The sequence below is a fragment of the Hemitrygon akajei genome, chromosome 10 (assembly GCF_048418815.1).
Source record: "Hemitrygon akajei chromosome 10, sHemAka1.3, whole genome shotgun sequence".
Lineage (NCBI taxonomy): Eukaryota > Metazoa > Chordata > Chondrichthyes > Myliobatiformes > Dasyatidae > Hemitrygon > Hemitrygon akajei.
Window position 1 is genome coordinate 57923164 of NC_133133.1, and position 21552 is coordinate 57944715.

Below are 21552 nucleotides of genomic sequence, written 5' to 3' on the forward strand. Positions count from 1 at the left end.
TCAACTGTTTATTTATTTCCATAGACGCTGCCTGACCTACTGAGTTCTTCTAGCATTTTGTCTGTGTTGCTCAAGGTTTCCAGCATTTGCACAATCTTGACTTATTATATGGAAATTCTGATGCTTCACATCTGGCTCTTTCAATAATACACCAAGAGTTTGCAAATCATCAGCTTACTACATATAGATCACCAAGTATTATTTGGAACTGTGGGTCACTTGTCCAGGGAGAAACAGAGCTAGGCTCATGAACATGGGCTGAAGCACATTTATATTTCAGAATAATGGATTCTATTGCCGCATTGATAAAATTACATGTGTAACATGCAAACATTAAATTAAGAACTGCACAAAAGTAATAACCAATAGTTCAAAAAGTCTGCTGAACTGGCACCAAATTCCCAAGGATGCTGGATTATTGAAGTTCCACTGCAATTTATTTTTGAAATGGATGCAGCTACTGTTTCACAGGCAATGACAAAAATCAAATTTACAGTGTAGAGTTAAAACTTCGCTGCAATTCCCTGCTTGGGGATTGGGTCACAATGCCACTAGTTTATCACTGCTGAATGATTCTTTATCTCATTCCAAAACTGCACCTTCTTTCTCCCTTTAGCTAACAGAACTATTCAGAAATGCTTACTTTGCAACCAGCCAAGCCTACAAGGTTGCCCATCCTGATATCTTATTGGAAATTTACAAAGTGTACATTTCAGAGTGAGCCCTCATTGTCAAGAATGTTTCTATGGCGTACAATTGGCAATCTTGAATTCAAATACTTCAGTTTAGCAACTTCTAGAACACTAATAAAATAATATTCATGGAATTATTTCCTATAGAAAATAGTGCCTTTGTAAACAAATATTTAAGAAAGAAACTTCATAAAATTGTTTGCCCTATATCATCACCCACATTCCTACACAAGCCCAATTGGAATATTTTAACTGTTGGAGTAAATGGTTCCTTAAAAAGTTAGACTCCCAATATTAACTACAACTGATGGAGAAGCAATTTCTCCAATCAGAAGTCTCAAAATAGACCCACATTATTCCTTAAATTAGCTAAGAACATCCCCAAATGTCTGTGCAATCTCTATCTACTTCCAAAGACCTACAAGCACTCCTCCTTCAGATATATATATCAATGTATTTAAAGTTTATCTGCAGTACTAACCTGACATTTGCAATCAGATATCCGCCTGCATAAAACAAAAGACCTAACTTTAAAAGTATACGAAATAAGCAGCAGTAAAGATGGTATTAAGTGTTCAAAATGTCAAAAGTAAAACAAAAATCACCATAGTGGATATTTCATAAGCACAAGTTACCTGCCAAGAACTTAAAAAGGGAAAGAATGGATACGGAGTTAATACAGGAAACTGCACCAAGGTAAAATGAGCACACATGATACAGCTGCAAAGGACAGCAGCAAACACAAGCTGGTCCTGGCTCTTAAGCTTTTTTTTGTTTAAGTATTCTTGTCTTCATCTTAGATTCTAAAAAACATATTGAAAGAAACAGGAACAGGCACTGAATGCAATGCAGCTGCAAAGTCTAGCAACTTGCCATGTGGACATTACCATTTCTGTGGAGATACAGACTTCAATGTATTTTTCTTGAATCACAGCAGATGCTCGAAGTATACATATTACATTATTTGTCACAGAATGAACACCAGTCTGCTGAATTAAGAGAAAACCACAACCATTTTCCTCATCTGATCCCTGTCAAGTAACCTGTTCTGTATTCAGAATACAAACCAGCTTGCCTTGAGCCAAATTATCGTTGTTGATCAGGAGCAGTAACATTAAATAGCAGTTGGATTGTAATTAAACATCATCTATTGATCTGAAAGCTATTTCAGTATATCAGCAGCTTTTCTGTGTCATGTTTTAGTCAATATGCAATATTCCCTGCAAAACTGGAAAGTCTGGTCGTTCTAGCAAACCATTAGTAATTTGCCATTTTTCTGATGAAAATAATCCATGAGATGCCTTAAAGAAAAATCCTGAATCTATGCATCCTGAATCTAAAGTATGAAATCTCAAGTGTTTTAGAATGTAAAGGGTAAGTTTTTCCAGCCCTAAAGTAAAATGTATATAACATTCCAAAAATGTTTCCAGCAAACAACAAAAAACTTTCCAGCAAACAAAACTCTAATGGCAGAAAGTCCATCATTGGCTGGATAGGCGTACAGGTGAATGTTTATTCGCCTTATAGACAGTTATTTCACTGTATATTCAACCTGCAAATTGCTTTGTGGATCTGTGATCTACCTGAAATTACATGCAAGTGATAAACAGTTCAGCAATTTATGGGCTGTTAACCATGGGTCCACTTGCTAATTAAAATTTCAAAGTATTTTGATGAATGAGTGCGAGCTTCAGAAATGGATCCTCAAACTTATTTTCGGAGGGTGGGGGGGGGGGGGAGAAAAGGAGATCTTGAAATACATAACACAAATAATAAAAAGCGAAATTTCAGCAGCACTATTAAAATGGAGAGATTAGTACCCAAGCATTTAAAAGGGGATAAAGTTAGTTAATTGAAGAACAGGATGTACACATTATGAAGAGACTTTAGCAAGTATGAAAGAACACAATGAGACTTATGCATACAACTACCAAAAAGATCCAAGCAGCACAAATATTTGGACATGGTAATCTTCTTCTAACCCACTTTCCCACCACTCCAAAAAACAAAAATGTGTAAGATGTCTCCCTACTCTTAAAAATGCTCACCAGCTTAACTAAAGCAGGGAAAGAAGCTCGCGTGAATATAATGATGCCAGTGTGTAATCATCAGGTTTGCTGATAACAACATGACACATCGAGACAGCATGGATATTGAACTTGTGCCAAGGAGCAGCTGTGCAAACACATCACACTAAATTTAAAATTGTAATTTGTTTATAGTAAAATTAAAGCTGCCTTCTAAGTTTCATTCACAATTTGAAATGTAATATTTATAATTTGGTTCACAATTGGATAATGTGCAGAGAAAGCTCCAGTCTAATTAATTAAAGAATTACCAAACTAGCTTGAAAGTTCACAAAAAACAGATCAAGGTTCATGTATTTAATATCCTTCCATATATTTGCCAACAGCCTCAATTCCAAGCAGCAAGTGCAAAGAGAAATGACAATACCTGCTCAACTTTTTCTCCTTGAAAAGCAAGTATCCTGTTAATATTTTTGAATTCAGCATACCGACTGACATTGGATTTGATAAGAAGATCGACAAGAGAACCACGGGAATACAAAAACTGGAAGAACACAAAATCTCAGTTACATTTCAGTGAGACATTCATCTGAAACTCAACTTTATTTTAAGATCACTATTGGTTTTACGTGCCTTCTTTCTGTATGGTACATTAACTTTACAAAAATGTTAGTATTTACATATATAAAGACACTATAAACTCATGAGTTTGCTTCTCAAGATTTATTGACAAGCAGAAATGCCAAGAACCTGCAACAGTTCTTCGCATAGTATAATGAAAAGTGGAATTAGAAGTGTTATGGCACTGAATAAATATTTCTCCAGGTTATTTGTGTTCAATTTCCCAGCACAGACTGAACACAGATGGTGCTTAAATGCCAACAACAGTCAATGAACACAGACTGCCCATATGTATAACCTAAAGACACTCAGAACTGCTCCATGCAAATCATATCAAACCACAATACAAAATTCCACAAAGCACAAGGCCTATTTCTAACTTCCATGGTCACATTTATAAACATCTTAAAATATTAGTGAAGTAGAAAGTCATTACCTTTGAAGTTAAATCAATGTTAAATTTTCTGCCATTCTTAATAATTTGTGAGTAAGTCAATTTTTTGGTTTGATTTTTATCTTCTTGAGCAGGAACATCAGTAGTGTGTTCTACACTGTCAGCTTCAATCTCAACTGAAGCTACATCATTAGCAATCAATTCTTTGGCCAGACTTGTATCACTGGTGGTGGATGAAGGAACGTCTGCACATGAGGGCTTGTCTTCTGGTTGAATTACTTCAGTTGAAGCTTCCTTTGTGGAATGCAAAGTATCTTTGACCTTGATATTTTCTGGATTTTCTTCACTGCTGTTTGTACATTCAGACATCTGATTTTTCTCATCTTCGCTGCTCACTGCTCCATCCTCTACTGTACTACTGGAATTTACATTAGATTGCTTATTCCCAAGTGCTCCTTCTTCCACAACATCATCTTCTGCAACTCTGCTATCAAATAGAAAAAAAATCATTGCAAAGCAGAAATACCATATAAAATAAGGGGTAAATGGTCTACCCCATCTTTATTTTCCTATCTGAATCCCAGTGACTCACCCCAAAAATGGGGAAAGAAAACAATCACACAACATTGAACAAGAGAAAATCTGCAGATGCTGGAAATCCAAGTAACACACTTAAAATGCTGGAACTCAGCAGGCCAGGCACATTGAAAATACAGTCCATGTTTCAGGTCGAAATTCCACACAACATCTTGAGTTTGCTTATGTGATTGCAATTTGTTGGTTGGAGGTCAACAAAATGAAAACAAATTATAAAAGGTACAAACACTGCTTATAAAATGTTCAAGGATTTACAAACAGAATGGAAAACCAAATGGAAGATTATTAGATCCAATTCACTCTGTGATATAGGGTGAACTTCAGTGACTTCTGGCTGGAGGCTGATGAAACAAGGAAAACAACTAGGAAAGGTTGGGTACAGGCCGAATCAAGGTGACAGGATCCCAGGATCCAACCCCCAGGGCAACTGAACCAGATTTTTGGACCAACAATTTAGGTGCCAGGCCAGACTGAAAAGGTTGGGTGTTGGGGCCCAGAGGCTTGCTGCTCTTGCGGCATTTACTCGGCTCTACGCTGAATAAGGGTTTGGCGACAGACTTGGTGTGGACTTCAGTTCAGAATGCTTTTTGCTTGCATTTATTGTTAGCGTGATTTGTTTTTCCCTGCACACTGGGTTTAAGATGGATTAAAAGGTTCATTCTATTATCAAAGTATGCATACAGAATACAACCCTGATATTTGTCTTCTCCAGACAGCCATAAAATACAGAAAACCATAGCAGTTGAAAGATAGACATCTCCCCACACAAAAAGAAATAAAAACTCTTAAACCACAAACCTCTCCTTCACACAAAAACTATCACCTGAACAGTCCTTTCTTTAAAATGGGTTCCTTGTTTCATGGCTGCCTAGTAGGAGACAAATCTCAAGGTTGTATAACATATACATACTTTGATAATAAATGTACTTCGAACAACCAAGTTGTTTAAGCAAAAATAATCACACCTATGCCTGCCAGAACAATGACAGATTCAAATTACTGTACCACAAAAATTAAACAGACTCACACTGATGCTCCAAACAGCTTAAGATTTGGTCCTTTGAATAAAAATTTGCCCCATGTTTGCAATAAGATGATCTTTCCTATGCAGTCTCATAGAGTCACAGTATTTTCCTGTTGAGCCCAATATCAACTCTACATAAATGCAATCTCGCTAATCCGATTTTGTTCACACACTCCAAGGATTTGCAAATTATACTTTGAGACTTTTCCTGCTCCCTTGTAAATGCTACAATTGAATCTTCCTCCACTAATTTCATTAGCCATAGCCAATGTTAAAGTTCTTTGGCAGGGACCAAGATACAATTCATTAAGCAGAGTTCTCAATGCTGCCATGAGTAACCATCAAGATGTGATATGATCTATGAAAGTTTAATTTCTTAATCGCATACACCAAATAATCACTTCCATTAATTCAGCAATACACCTAGTCCATTAATCCTGTTACATCCATATTCACTCTACAGCTATCCCACAATCATCTTAGATGCAATATCTACATCCACTCAACCGCCTCATGCAAGAACAGGCACACGTTGTAGGAGACCGGAAGTCAGATGGAGATTTTTGAAGAGAATATGCTGGATCTGGAAAGCCTACAGCAGGGTGAGCCAGTAGCAGCAGAAGAGTCCAAAGAATGGCATGTATAATTTCAATGCATCTTAGAAGCAGCATGATGATACACTTTCCTACAGTGTATTCCATTGCCACTTCTTTACCCATTCTCCTTACCTGTCCAAATCCTTCTGCAACACCACCTTTCCCTGCACTGATCTTTAAGGGGTCATAAGATTCTTACTGAGCTTACCCACATCACATTGTGGGTGGGGAGGGAGTGAGAGAAGAGAGCGGGAATATGTTTTATATGGGGAGATACCAAGCATCAGTTGACTACAGTGAGGCAGAAGGGTAAGTGGAGCTATTCTTCAAATCCCAGAAAGGTCAAATCTCTTTAGTAGTTGCAACTTGAAGGTGTTGGATAAGCCAGACAGCAGTACAGAGAATTTAATGAGCTGTTCTTGGGTAGAAGATCTAAAATGGTATAATAGCATTCAGCCCATTTGATTAGTGTCATCAGATGATATGAACATATTTGATAGTCAGTGCAGAGCTATTGAATCTTCATTTCCAATTTGGAAATTATTTGTTCTTCCATGCTAGGAAATTGCAAAAGATCAGTTTTTATTCCACCCACCCCTCTCCCCAAGTGATACCCCGTCACTATATAACAAATCTCTGCTGACTTGACCGGTGGCAAGTTGAAGTCACAAAGAAAGCAGTTTGCAGTTCTACAGGGCATTAGGTAGCAACAACTAACCTCCAACAGATGTAGGCCAGCCTTGGTAGAGGTTTAAGAGGTCAACTGGATGGTAGTTGTGCCATCTGACTCACAAGATTGTAGTTCATCGTGCAGGAACCTTCAAACCAATTCCTCATGCGGATATCCCGAATTTCTGCAATCGCTGGTTCTCAATCACTTTAGTTGCTAGCCCTGCTTCCTAAGAATGAGGCACACTACAGTTTGTTCCCTACATCATATATCTGTCCCATCAAAAAGCAGGTGTTTACACTGCATATCCCAAAACCTTTGTATCACAATGTTAAGGGAGACAGCCTTTCACCACCCAAAAAAACAGCTTCAATGTCATTTATATGTTTACAATGTGGTTGCAAATAGTTATACTAAAACTTTTCGTAGAAGCATAATTTAAATATCTGATATGCAATTTAAACACCAGACTACTTGTTTTGTACTTAAATCAAAAACAAATTGAGGCTGAACAGAGACACAATCGAGGTGTACAGCATTCATATGAGAAGAACTTATTTTCTTTTTAATAAAAAAGGATCAGAGGGTAGTTGAAGAAAAGTGTGTTTCATTCAAAGATGCAAGCTGGAGGAACTGCCTGAAAGGGGGGTGGAGGAATCCTGACAACATTTTAAAGCACCTGGGATGGTAGGTTATAGCACACAAGACCCACATGGTCATTACTAAGAACAGGACAATGAGATTGGTTCAAAAAGATCCTTGTTGGTCAGTGCAGACAAGGTTGCCAAATTCATACTACCGATTCAATGAAGTGCCCAGAAGTGTTGGTAGACAAAGTGATATCATGTTTCCATTTCACCTTTTTATGTTCTCATACAGGACTGAAGAGTAAAAAGCAGTCAGACAAATTCCTGTCATTGTTTAGAAAAAGATACGTAGTCCTGAATTTCAATGAACTCCAGTAAAGCTGCATTCTGATTTTTGATAATCTGCAGTACCAACGTACCAGAGTGGGATAATTCCCCTAAGGAAAAAATAAAACTTTTCTAAGACAAACCTTGCAAAACAGAAGACTTCCACATTTTTAACGGACTTATCAATTTGATCAAGTTCAATGGCATCTTCACCTTCCAGTATCTTGTCGTTCCAGTTAACTTCTGCATTATTAGATTTTTGTCCCTGATAAAGAATTGAAATCAAGTGAAAGGAATTAGTACTAACAAATATACTACACAGTAAGTATAGTTTGCATATCATCTGATGTAGTTCAAAGAACTTGTTAGTGAACTAATTCAAATTTACTGAAGCTACCAAACACAAGTTTCTCTCCACTTTATAAAGCAATTAAAATGAATACTCATTTTACTATCAATAAATTTAAGTACTTTTCAAAAAATGTGTAGAACCGTTTTATGAACTTCCTAATATTGAGTTGTTTAGCATATTGAAATGCAATTTTAAGATAGAAATGACAAAATCAACTTTCTTCTTCTACTCAGAATCAGGTTTAATATCACTGGCATATGTTGTTAAGTTTGTTGTTTTCTAGCAGCATTACGTTGCAATATATAATAAACGCTATAAATTACACTAAGTATATCTAAAAATGAAAATTAAATACTAAGGTAATGCTCATGGGTTCATTGCCCATTCAGAAATATGATGGTCGGAAGAGGAAGAAGCTGTTACTGAAACGTTGAGTGTGTGTTTTCAGGCTGTTGTACCACCTCGAGGGCAGCAATGAGAAGAGGACACGTCCTAAGTGATGGGGGTCCTTAAAGATGGATGCCGCCTTTTTGAGGCATTGTCTTCAGAAGGTGTTGTGGATGCTGGGGAATCTACTGTCCATAATAGACCTGGCTGAGTTTAAAATTGTCTGCAGCTTTTTCTGATGCTGTGCAGCGGCCCCTCCACACCAGGCAGTGATACAAGTTTGAATATTCTCTGTGATACATCTGTAGAAATTTGCGACTCTTTTGTGACATACCAGTTCTTCCAAAACCCTAAATGAAAAATAGCCGTTGTCATACCTTCCTTGTTGTTGCATCAATATATCAGGCTCAGGATAAATCCTCATATGTTGACGTCCAGGAACCTAAAACTGCTCACTCTTTCCTCTGACCCCTCAATGAAGACTGGTGTGTATTCTCGCGACTTCCCTTTTCTGAAGTCCACAATCAATTCTTTGGTCTTAATGGTATTGAATGCAAGGTGATTGTTGTGACACCACTCAACTGGCTGATCTATCTGGCTCCTATATACCTCCTTGTTACCATCTGAAATTCTGTCAACTATAGTAGTGTCATTGGCAAATTTATAAGTGGCATCTGAGCTGTGCCTAGCCACACAATTGTGGGTGTAGATTTCTAGTGAAAAGGAGATGTTATTTTCAATCCGCAGAGACTGTGGTCTTCCAGTGAGGAAGTCAAGGATCCAGTTGCAGAGGGTGGTAGAGCGACTCACATTTTGCAGCTTGTTGACTAGAACTGAGGCTATGATTGTGTTGAATGTTGAGCTGTAGTCAATAAACAGCAGCCTGACATAGATATTAGTATTGCATAGGTGATCCAAGGCCTAGTGGAGAGCCAGTGAGATGACCTATTGTGGGAATAGGCAAATTGCAGTGAGTCCAGGTCCTTGATTCTAACCACGACCAACCTCTCAAAACACTTCAGAGTAGGTGTGAGTGCCACTGGGCAATTATTATTGAGGCAGCTCACCCTGCTCTTCTTTGGCACTGGTATGATTGTCACCCTTTGAGGCAGGTGGGAACCCCTGCAGGCGGCAGTGAGATTGAAGATGCCTTTGTCGGCAGTGTTGTAGCTGCTGATTACAGTACTTAGTTAAATCTTGAAAAATATTTAGGGCATGGTGAATAGTCATCTTCTTATTTACAAGGAAACTTCCACCTTAAGGTTAATCACAAAAAGGTCAGAGGATATATTTGTATATACATACAAACACACAGTCCTGAACATGAGGAAGCATTACAGCTAAGAATGCCACCAAATTTTTGGTTTGGGCATATTGTCATTATTCTTGCACAGATGCATAATCTCTGTACTATTTGCTAAAATTAACCACTTATCAACTGCAATGTAAAGGAAACAACAGTACTGTATAATGAAGAAATCTGCCATTAATCAAAGAAAAACTCAGAAACATTAGGAATACTTTTCTCATGAACAGATTACATTTGACTGAAGTAACTGCTTCTGTTTGTTGATTTCTGCTTCATAAGATTTCAGCCAATTTCAAAACGCTGTACATAATTTATGTAAAAATGCAAAAATATGCATAAATAGCCTCCATGCACAGGAACATAAAGTAATGGATACTCAAATATTCCGTAACAATGAAAAGATTTGACTCACTTAAAGATTTAATAGTTCCTTTTAAGTGCATTGACAAGATATTTTGATACAAGAATCTCTAACATTCTAGTTTAAATAGACAGACATATTGAACTGCAGTGTGGTCAGTTTTGCCATTATTCTTATTGGACTTACAGGTGATCAAACATTTAAGCAGCATGTTCTAGACAACATGTGCGCCCCTGACGTTCTGAACTCTGCATTTGTGAGCTCTAGATTTCCAAATTATACTGGAGAATTTTGATTGTGTCCTCTGCCAGTCTAACTTTTTAGTCTACTGGGTTTTTAGAGCTATAGAAAATTACGGTACACTTAAATTATGAGAGATGTTAAAATAATGTTTTAATTATTTTTAAGATTAATATTTTACATATTTCAATATTAACACCTTATAATTAACATGGAATCAGAAATTTAGTTGGTAAAATAACTTCAATTTTTACATCAGATATTGTTCTGCTTTTGGCTTTGGTAGTTCTCAGGACTACAAAGCTAGCCCTCTACAACTGGCTATCCAAAGTCCAACTGCTGCCCAGATCTTGCCATTCAACTCCAGGTTTGACAGAGGGATAGGCCATTTACTTTAAGCCAGGGGAAGACTTGCAAGCTTGTGGCAATTCCAGTACTGCAGGTTCAGCATACTAAAAACATTCATGTAAACTATCAAAACAACTCACTCTGCATTCTTCAATCCACGACAGTAATCCAGAAAAGCTAAAACTGGCCCAGTTTCCTCCATAGTAGTTGTTTCTGCAAGAGACATTTTAAAAAAAGGTAATAAATCATGAGGTTTGAAGTGCTTATTCTTTGAGAACTGTTATATACCTTGAACACAAATATTTTGCTAGTACAAGTGGCCCCCCGTTTTCTGAACGTTCACTTTACAACACCTTGCTTTTACGAAAGACCTACATTAGTTACCTGTTTTCACTAACCAAAGAGTTTTCGCTTTTACAAAAAAAGGCAGCGTGCGCCCTGAGCAGCCAAGCTTCTTCCCCCGGAACTGCATTCAGCATCAAGCCGCCATAGCTTAAACACGTGTCTGTGAGCATCTGTGCTTTATCTCGATTTATTTTGTGCATCCGTTAGCAAGATGTGCCCTAAGGTATCGGAAAAGCCTAAGAGAGCTCGTAAGAGTGTTACGCTTAGCGTAAAACTGGATTAATTAAGCGTTTTGATCATGGTCAACAAAGTAAGGACCTTGTCTGCACATTGAACTTGCCTGCATCCACCATTCGCACTATTTACACACAGAGAAAAAGAATCTTGAAAGCTGCCGATGTTACTATTGGTTCTGCTCATAGCAAAGTGGTCTCTTTTAGTCTGCTGGAAACTTTTCAGCAGCTTCATAGTTTAATGTTTACTGGAGAGTGCGCTTCGGCTGATAGTGAAGCTGCCAAAAAGTTCCCAGCAGAACTGAAGAAAATAATTACAGAAGGTGGTTATTCATATAAATAAGTGTTTAACTGTGACGAAACTGCAATTTATTGGAAAAAATTGCCGAGCACCCCAACCTCCGACAACTCAGTCTAACGCATCATCAGTGTGCTTGCAGTCTTCCCGATTCCAGTAAGTGAAACTACACTGTACATACATTATTTCTACTTTATATACGCTGTGTAATTTTATGTGTTATTTGGTATGATTTGGCAGCTTCATAGCTTAAAAGTTGCTGGAGAGAGTGCTTCTGCTACGCCAGTAGCATGACATAGTGAGATTTTCGCTATGCTAGACAGTGCTGCAATGATTGCAGAAAAGTATTTCTACTTTATATAGGCTGTATATTTATCATATCATTCCTGCTGTAACTACCGTAGATTCCGGATTATAAGCCGCTACTTTTTTCCCACATTTTGAACAGCTTTGAACTCTGCGGCCTTTAATCCAGAGCGGCTAATACATGGTTTTTTTTCATGCCGCCTCGTAAACATTTTGCCTCGTAATAGTAGACCAATAAAATTGATGAGTAGTTCACAGAGGTCCAATGAAATTGTACGATAAATCAAGCGCACTTTCACAATTAAATTATTGTAAATCAGTCATTTGTACTCACCCTCATCAACATGGAAAATACTCGAAGAAAAGCAAGACCCGAGCGCGTCAGACCCGATTAGACCCGATCGCGTTACGCAAGCGCGTCAGACCCGATTAGACCCGATCGCGTTACGCAAGCGCGTCAGACCCGATTAGACCCGATCGTGTTACGCAAGCGCGTCAGACCCGAGCGAAAACGCTGCTTTTAAGTTAAAGGCGATCAATAACTTTTCCTGGTAGGCTGCAGTATATATATTTTTACCAGTCGCTAGGAGATATTGGAATGTTGTTCGTGCTGTTCAGTAAAAAAGTATATGCAACGTAATTTGTGTTACCGATACGTATGTATATTTAAAAGTAGCGGTGCGGCCTAAAATCCGGTGCGGCCTTTACAATTAAAAAATTGATTTTATTTCTAAAATTAGAGCCAGCGGCTTTTAATCAGGTGCGCTCTGTAGTCCGGAATCTACGGTATATGTTACTGTTATTTTAGGTTTTGTGTGTTATTTGGCATGATTTTGTAGGTTATTTTTTGGGTCTGGGAACTCTCTCAAATTTTTCCCATATTAATAAATGGTAATTGCTTATTCACTTTATGACATTCTGGCTTACGAACTATTTCATAGGAACGCTCTACCTTTGGATAACAGGAGAAACCTGTCACGTGGTTTGGACATTGCTGACAAAGCTAGCCTTTATTGCCAATATTAATTGCTCAAAAGACCATTTCACTGGCTACAAGTCAAATACACTGAAATAACAAGTAGGAAACCATGGAAGGGATACAAATTTTCTCTCCAAATTATGTTAAAGAAGCAGATAAGATTTTACAACGGCAAATTTCATGATCACTTTGCTGATTCGAGATACCAAGGAGATGGTGGTGGACTTTAGGAGATCTAGGCCTCATATGGAGCCAGTGATCATTAATGGAGAATGTGTGGAGCAGGTTAAGACCTACAAGTATCTGGGAGTACAGTTGGACGAGAACCTAGACTGGACTGCCAACACAGATGCCTTGTGCAGGAAGGCACAGAGTCGACTGTACTTCCTTAGAAGGTTGGCGTCATTCAATGTCTGCAGTGAGATGCTGAAGATGTTCTATAGGTCAGTTGTTGAGAGCGCCCTCTTCTTTGTGGTGGCGTGTTGGGGAGGAAGCATTAAGAAGAAGGACGCCTCACGTCTTAATAAGCTGATAAGGAAGGCGGGCTCTGTCGTGGGCAAAGTACTGGAGAGTTTAACATCGGTAGCTGAGCGAAGGGCGCTGAGTAGGCTACGGTCAATTATGGAAAACCCTGAACATCCTCTACATAGCACCATCCAGAGACAGAGAAGCAGTTTCAGCGACAGGTTACTGTCGATGCAATGCTCCTCAGACAGGATGAAGAGGTCAATACTCCCCAATGCCATTAGGCTTTACAATTCAACTGCCAGGACTTAAGAACTTTTTTTAAAGCTATTATTAATGCTTTTTGAGTTAGTGATTTAGATGCATATCATATTATTACTGAGTTAAGTATTGTATGTAATGAGTTTTTGCTACAACAAGTGTATGGGACATTGGAAAAAATGTTGAATTTCCCCATGGGGATGAATAAAGTATCTATCTATCTATCTATCTACTCAATTCCAGCTTAGAATACTTAGAATTTAAATTCCCTTCCTGCTATACATGGACGCATCAATGCTTTAGCCCTCTGAAGATTAGTCTAGTAACACAATTATTATGAAGACTGAACTACAGAAACATTGAAAATAGGTACAGGAGTAGGCCATTTGGCCCTTCGAGCCTGCACCACCATTCAGTATGATCATGGCTGATCATCCAACTCAGAACCCTGTACCTGCTTTCTCTCCATAACCCCTGATCCCTTTAGCCACAAGGCTAAATATCTAACTCCCTCTTAAATATAGCCAATGAACTGGCCTCAACTGTTTCCTGTGGCAGAGAATTCCACAGATTCACTGCTCTCTGTGTGAAGAAGTTTTTCCTGATCTCGGTCCTAAAAGGCTTCCCCTTTATCCTTAAACTGTGACCCCTCATTCTGGACTTCCCCAACATCGGGAGCAATCTCCCTGCATCTAGCCCAGGCATGGGCAAACTACGGCCCGGGGGCCATATGCGGCCCGTTAAGCTTTTTAATCCGGCCCGCAGAACTTGATGAAATTATATTAATAAACCTTGTTAACGTTTTTCCCCGCAATTCTGGCGTTTTCCCAATAGATGACGCACTCTATATACATTGACCTTTGTTGAGGTGCAGCGTATTATTCCACATTTGCGCTTTACTCTTTGACCTCTCACCCCTTCTGTAAAGATGAGTGGAGCTAAGAAAAGAAAAGTGGATAGAGAATGTCGGGTGTTTAATAAGGAGTGGACAACTAAATATCTTTTTACCGAACACCGATCAACTGCTGTATGCCTGATATGCCAAGAGACTGTGGCAGTTTTTAAAGAATATAATATCAGCCGTCACTTTGCCACAAAACATGCCAACTATGCTAGCAACCAGTCAACGAAAGAACGGGAAGCTAATGCTCAGAGGTTGGCAGCTAATTTACAGGCTCAACAAAATTTTTTTCACCGTCAAACTGCCATTCATGAGTCAAGTACCAAGGCGAGTTTTATGCTGTCATTCAAATTAGCAAAGGCTAGCAAGCCTCTGTCTGAAGGCGAGTTTTTAAAAGAATGTATGGTGGAGACAGCAGGTGTATTGTGTCCAGAGAGCAAAGACAAATTTGAAAAAATCAGTTTATCACACAGGACAGTGACTCGCCGTGTGGAACTGATAGATGAAGATATAACCAGCGACTTAAATAAAAAGGCAGAGTCGTTCACGTTATATTCATTAGCACTGGATGAAAGCAACGATGTAAAAGATACTGCTCAGCTCCTCATTTTTATCCGAGGAATTAACAATACTTTTGAAATAACGGAGGAGTTTTTGACAATGGAGTCTCTGAAAGGAAAAACACGGGGAGAGGACTTGTATGACCGGGTGTCTGCTGTCATCGAAAATATGAAGCTCCCTTGGAGTAAACTTATCAACGTCACCACAGATGGATCTCCTAATTTGACAGGGAAAAATGTTGGCCTGCTGAGGAGAATACAGAATAAAGTGAAAGATGAAAATCCTGAACAGGATGTTATTTTCCTTCACTGCATCATCCACCAGGAATCTCTGTAAATCTGTATTACAGCTGAATCATGTTGTGAATCCTGTCATAAAACTTGTCAATTTTATACGTGCAAGGGGACTTCAGCACCGTCAGTTCATCACGTTCCTGGAGGAAACTGATGCGGATCACCAGGACCTACTTTATCACTCCTGTGTCCGCTGGTTAAGTTTGGGCAAAGTGTTTCAACGACTATGGGAGCTCAAAGAGGAGATCGGTGCATTTTTGGAGTTACTGAGGAAGGCCGGCGAATTTCCTGAGCTGAGCAAAAAGAGCTGGCTTTGTGACTTTGCGTTTGCTGTGGATATATTTTCACACATGAATGAACTGAACGTGAAGCTACAGGGGAAGGATCAGTTTGTGCATGACATGTACACAAACGTGAAAGCCTTTAAATCCAAGCTGGCTTTTTTCTCCAGGCAAATTTTGAATAAGTTATTCATTCATTTTCCCACACTAGCCACGCTGGAAGAGGCCGGCGCAAATGTGAAAAAATACAGCGAGTCACTGGATGCGCTGCACAGAGAATTCTGCCGTCGCTTTGCTGATTTTGAAAAAATTGACAAGTCACTTCAGTTGGTGGCCTGTCCCCTGTCACAAGATCCTGAAACAGCACCAGAGGAGCTACAGCTGGAACTGATCGACCTTCAGTCTGACCCCGTCTTAAAAGAGAAGTTCAACTCTCTTAAACTGAATGACTTTTATGCTTCACTTGGTAAAGAGGCGTTTCCAAACCTCCGGAGGACGGCACAGAAGATGCTGGCGTTGTTCGGCTCAACCTATTTGTGTGAACAGGCGTTCAGCGTCATGAACATCAACAAAGCCAGCCACAGATCCAAGTTAACTGACCAACACCTCAGATCCATCCTGAGATCGCCACAACAAAACTAAATCCAGACTTTGATGCGCTGGCTAAAAAGGGAGACCAACAACACTGTTCCCACTGAAATTAAAAATAAGTTTCTTCGTTGTGTTATGTAAAAAATGCATTTGAAAATATTTTTTTCAATAAGCCTTACATGTTACATGTCATTTCTGTTAAGTGATGGACAAGAGTAGTGCACAGGTGCACGTACGTTCTCAAAATAAAAAATGCGCTCCAGATCAAATAACGCGCTCCGCATACTGGCGCGCTGTCACTGTTCTGTCCTTGTGCTGGTCGTTGTTGAGTTTTGGCACAGGGGACAATTGAATAAGAAGGAGCAGGACAAGTAGACCTGCATCTCCTACCGTTTTTGAAATAAAGACAGTCAGGAGGAGAGTGATGATGATAATATCTTGAAGGATAACAGAATTTTCAGTGCTTTAAAATAACAACTGTTACTATTAAAAAAAGCTGTATTTTATTCATTTAATTTTCAGTGTTTTAAAAGTCATTTCAATAAATAGCTAAATACCATGGGACTTCAAAGACAGATATTTTGTTGTAATGCATTTGTTCATTTTCAATTGAAATTAAAGCACATTTTCTACATATCCCATGATATTTTATTTTCTTTTATGAGGTGTATTACCAAAACACTCCGTCCATCTGCTCCTGGTCCGGCCCCCCTGTCAAATTTTAGAACGCTTTGTGGCCCACAAGTCAAAAAGTTTGCCCACCCCTGATCTAGCCTGTCCAATCCCTTTAGAATTTTATACGTTTCAATAAGATCCCCGCTCAATCTTCTAAATTCCAGCGAGTATAAGCCTAGTCAATCCAATCTTTCTTCATATGAAAGTCCTGCCATCCCAGGAATCAATCTGGTGAACCTTCTTTGTACTCCCTCTATGGCAAGAATGTCTTTTCTCAGATTAGGGTACCAAAACTGCACACAATACTCCAGGTGTGGTCTCACCAAGGCCTTGTACAACTTCAGTAGAACCTCCTTGCTCCTGTACTCGAATCCTCTTGCTATGGATGCAAACATACCATTCACCTTTTTCACCGCCTGCTGTACCTGCATGCCTACTTTCAATGACTGGTGTACAATGACACCCAGGTCTCGTTGCATCTCCCCTTTTCCTAATCGGCCACCATTCAGATAATAATCTGTTTTCCTGTTCTTGCCACCAAAGTGGATAACCTCACATTTATCCACATTAAATTGCATCTGCCATGAATTTGCCCACTCACCTAACCTATCCAAGTCACCCTCCATCCTCTTATCATCCTCCTCACAGCTAACACCGCCGCCCAGCTTCGTGTCATCCACAAATTTGGAGATGCTGCATTTAATTCCCTCGTCTAAATCATTAATATATATTGTAAACAACTGGGGTCCCAGCACTGAGCCTTGCGGTACCCCACTAGTCACTGCCTGCCATTCTGAAAAGGTCCCGTTTACTCTCACTCTTTGCTTCCTGTTTGTCAACCAATTCTCTATCCACTTCAATACCCTACTCACAATACCATGTGCTTTAAGTTTGCACACTAATCTCCTGTGTGGGACTTTGTCAAAAGCCTTTTGAAAATCCAAATACACCAAATCCACTGGTTCTCCCCTATCCACTCTACTAGTTACATCTTCAAAAAATTCTATAAGATTCGTCAGACATGACTTTTCTTTCACAAATCCATGCTGACTTTGATGATTTCACCTCTTTCCAAATGTGCTGTTATCACATCTTTGATAACTGACTCCAGCATTTTCCCCACCACCAATGTCAGGCTAACCGGTCTATAATTCCCTGGTTTCTCCCTCCCTCCTTTTTTAAAAAGTGGGGTTACATCAGCCACCCTCCAATCCTCAGGAACTAATCCAGAATCTAAGCTAAGGAGTTTTGAAAAATTATCACTAATGCATCCACTATTTCTTGGGCTACTTCCTTAAGCACTCTGGGATGCAGACCATCTGGCCCTGGGGATTTATCTGCCTTTAATCCCTTCAATTTACCTAACACCACTTCCCTACTAACATGTATTTCCCTCAGTTCCTCCATCTCACTAGACCCTCGGTCCCCTACTATTTCTGGAAGATGATTTATATCCTCCTTAGTGAAGACAGAACCAAAGTAGTTATTCAATTGGTCTGCCATGTCCTTGTTCCCCATGATCAATTCACCTGTTTCTGATTGTAAGGGACCTACATTTGTCTTAACCAATCTTTTTCTTTTCACATATCTATAAAAGCTTTTACAGTCAGTTTTTATGTTCCCTGCCAGCTTTCTCTCAATCTTTTTTCCCCTTTCCTAATTAAGCCCTTTGTCCTCTTCTGCTGGACTCTGAATTTCTCCCAGTCCTCAGGTGTGCCACTTTTTCTGGCTAATTTGTATGTTTCTTCTTTGGAATTGATACTATTCCTAATTTCCCTTGTGAGCCACGGGTGCACTACCTTCCCTGGTTTATTCTTTTGCCAAACTGGGATGAACACTTGTTGTAGTTCATCCACGTGATCTTTAAATGTTTGCCATTGCATATCCACCGTCAACCCTTTAAGTATCATTTGCCAGTCTATCTTAGCTAATTCACGTCTCATACCTTCAAAGTTACCCTTCTTTAAGTTCAGAACCTTTGTTTCTGAACTAACTATGTCACTCTCCATCTTAATGAAGAATTCCACCATATTATGGTCACTCTTACCCAAGGGGCCCTCGCAAGACAAGATTGCTAACTAACCCTTCCTCATTGATCAATGCCCAATCTAGAATGGCCTGCTCTCTAGCTGGTTCCTCGACATGTTGGTTCAGAAAACCATCCCGCATACATTCCAAGAAATCCTCTTCCTCAGCACCCTTACCAATTTGGTTCACCCAATCTATATGTAGATTGAAGTTACCCATTATAACTACTGTTCTTTTATTGCACGCATTTCTAATTTCCTGTTTAATGTCATCCTCAACCTCACTACTACCGTTAGGTGGCCTGTACACAACTCCCACCAGCGTTTTCTGCACCTTAGTGTTATGCAGCTCTACCCATATCGATTCCACATCCTCCAGGCTAATGTCCTTCCTTTCTATTGCGTTGTATAACTAATAGTTATCAGTATATTCCTCAAAATGGAGAGGTCTTGCTTGCTTCTAACAGAAGCAGTAAGAGTCACTGGCTTAAACCCAAATTTAAGCAGTGACAGTGTCTGACACACAAGAAATAAAAAATGAGCACAAATGTTGCTCAATTTTATATTCGTACATTGTTGCACGCAACAGCATTGAAAACGCTAAATTCCACTTAAACTTTACAAATCACCATTGAACAGCTGAAATTAAACTTAAATGGGAAATAAAATGTCTTTGCTCCAGTACAGTCAGGCAAGTAAGCTTTATGTTACTGATGGTCATAAAAGAAAAGGTTGCAGTTCCTGCATTTCCCCACTCCCCCATCCCCACCCACCCCCATAGACCAAGTCAGGATTAACCATGTAACCTGCTTCATTTTGAGATGAGCAAAGTGTTCTTTTCCTGCAATCATGATTATTAAAAAGCAAGTTAGTGAATGAAATTAAAAGATTCATGACTTCATCCCCATTGCATTCCCTTGTGTAATATTGAGCTATGTTTCTCCTTAAAATATTTACATTGTTTTCACTGTCCAGAAGTTTTTCTGGTGTAACATGTTTTTCTCCTTTTGCCAAAACTAGACTGAACACCGCTTACGTCATTGCGGTGGAAACAAATCAGATAAGGAACCTCTCTACCTAAACCACAATTTATTCCGATTTGCCCATTATCCCAGTCTATATCAAGAAAATTGCAACTGTCACAATATCACTAATTCTTGCATTTTTTGCAAACTGTATTTAATTCCTTCCTATGTAAACAGAACCATTGAAGAGCAGAATGGATCCTTCATTCTTTAATTCTAATCCAGGTAATCAGGGTGCTGGATTTGCCAATCAATCTCTCCAAGGCTACAGCAAAATATTTGGTCAATAATGCAACACTCTTTCCTCGATTACTTTCTTCCTCAAAATTCCTTAAAATACACAAAACTCGTAAACCAGACCTCTGCTATAGTAACAAAAGCACTATGCCCCACGTGGAAGTTTGCAAACAGATCCGGCTCTGTACATTTATACACAAACACACAAGGCCTGGAGTATTTAAAGGTCTATGCAATTGTCTATTTTGAAATATTCTTTACTCTAGACTCTCAATACTTTCACAGTCTTATGTGTGGTAACCTCTTTGAGGTAACATCCTGTAACCCACCCTCCTTTTAAATAAGAATTATTCAAATGACTGGGTTAAGACCCATTTTAAAAGTACAATTAGGCATTAAATTATACTGTTGCTTATACCAGTTTTATGAAAAAAATCTCCTTAGATTAACATACTTGTTTCATAAATGTCAATATCACCTTCTTGTAGAACAAACATCAATGGCAAAATATCTTCCAGCTTTTGAGATACTTCAAATATGACAAATCTTTCCTCAGAAACACAGTAATAAACAATTCAAACATATGAACTGCAAGAGCATTTTATGAAATTATTTGCACAATATCCCAATGTTACCTTGGAACAGTACATCAACTAAAAATATTTATTCCATATTTACCAATTACAATGCGACAGATGAAATTTGCTACAATTTCAAGGCAAAATGTTTTCAAGCTTAAACTTAGTAAATTATTGCATATAAAATTTCAAAAGAGTTTGAGGTTTGTTGTAAAAACAACATTTATTAGACTGCAACCTTGCAACTTCTAGCAATTGTTTGTACAATTAAATACAGAAGTTAGCAGGTTGCTTTTCTAGTTGTATAATTTTGTTTTGTGTTTTTGTTTAATTGGGTTCTCTTAATCTAGTTTCAGGACGGGTGAAGGTCCAATCACATATTAGGTCATATTTATGCAGAAATAGAGAAAATTCTAAAGGGTTCACAAACTTTCTAGCACCACTGTATCAATGCACACAAGCACATAAGCAGCTTACCCCACAAGGAGCAGAACCATTTTTTTTAAAAATGAAACTGCCACCCAGAAGTACGAATACCATATTATCCAATGAATTGGATGCAAAATTCAATAGCAAATCTGTTGGTAAGGGTCAATATTGTTATTTAGCAAAGGAGCAAAATTTAATTCTGTGCTTGGATATCCGCTACTGGACTGAAATTTAATTAAATCAAAATAACTATCCACGAGGATCCATGAACAACAAATGGCTATAAAGTGGTATGACTAACTCTCCCTAGTCTCTACCCATAAAGATTAAGATGGGTAGGTGTTCGACTGGGCATCAGTGAAAGTCATGGCGCAAGCCATCACATGGCATGCTAGAGAATTCCTAGAAGCGTGGCTTTCCGCTAACAATTCTGTAAACAAACATGTAGACCTTGATCCTATTTAGGACTGAAGCCTGCTTCAAGCAGGCTTCAATTGTGCCAGTGCCCAAGAACATGGTAAACTGTCTATATGAC

At 38.8% G+C, this 21552-nt stretch overlaps 1 protein-coding gene across 2 annotated transcripts in view; it reads right to left on the reverse strand.

The window, feature by feature from the left end:
- The window catches only part of chm (CHM Rab escort protein), a 125292-nt gene that overhangs the window by 63303 nt on the left and 40437 nt on the right, over positions 1–21552 (reverse strand). Inside the window, exons 3-6 of one of the 2 annotated variants that reach the window (XM_073058387.1) lie at positions 10673–10745; positions 7679–7800; positions 3777–4218; positions 3147–3263 (exon numbers count right to left, since the gene is read on the reverse strand). In XM_073058387.1, coding sequence (XP_072914488.1) covers positions 3147–3263; positions 3777–4218; positions 7679–7800; positions 10673–10745 — 754 coding nt within the window. Of the gene's footprint in view, positions 1–3146; positions 3264–3776; positions 4222–7678; positions 7801–10672; positions 10746–21552 lie in introns of both variants that reach the window. The other variant, XM_073058386.1, reaches the window with a different exon arrangement.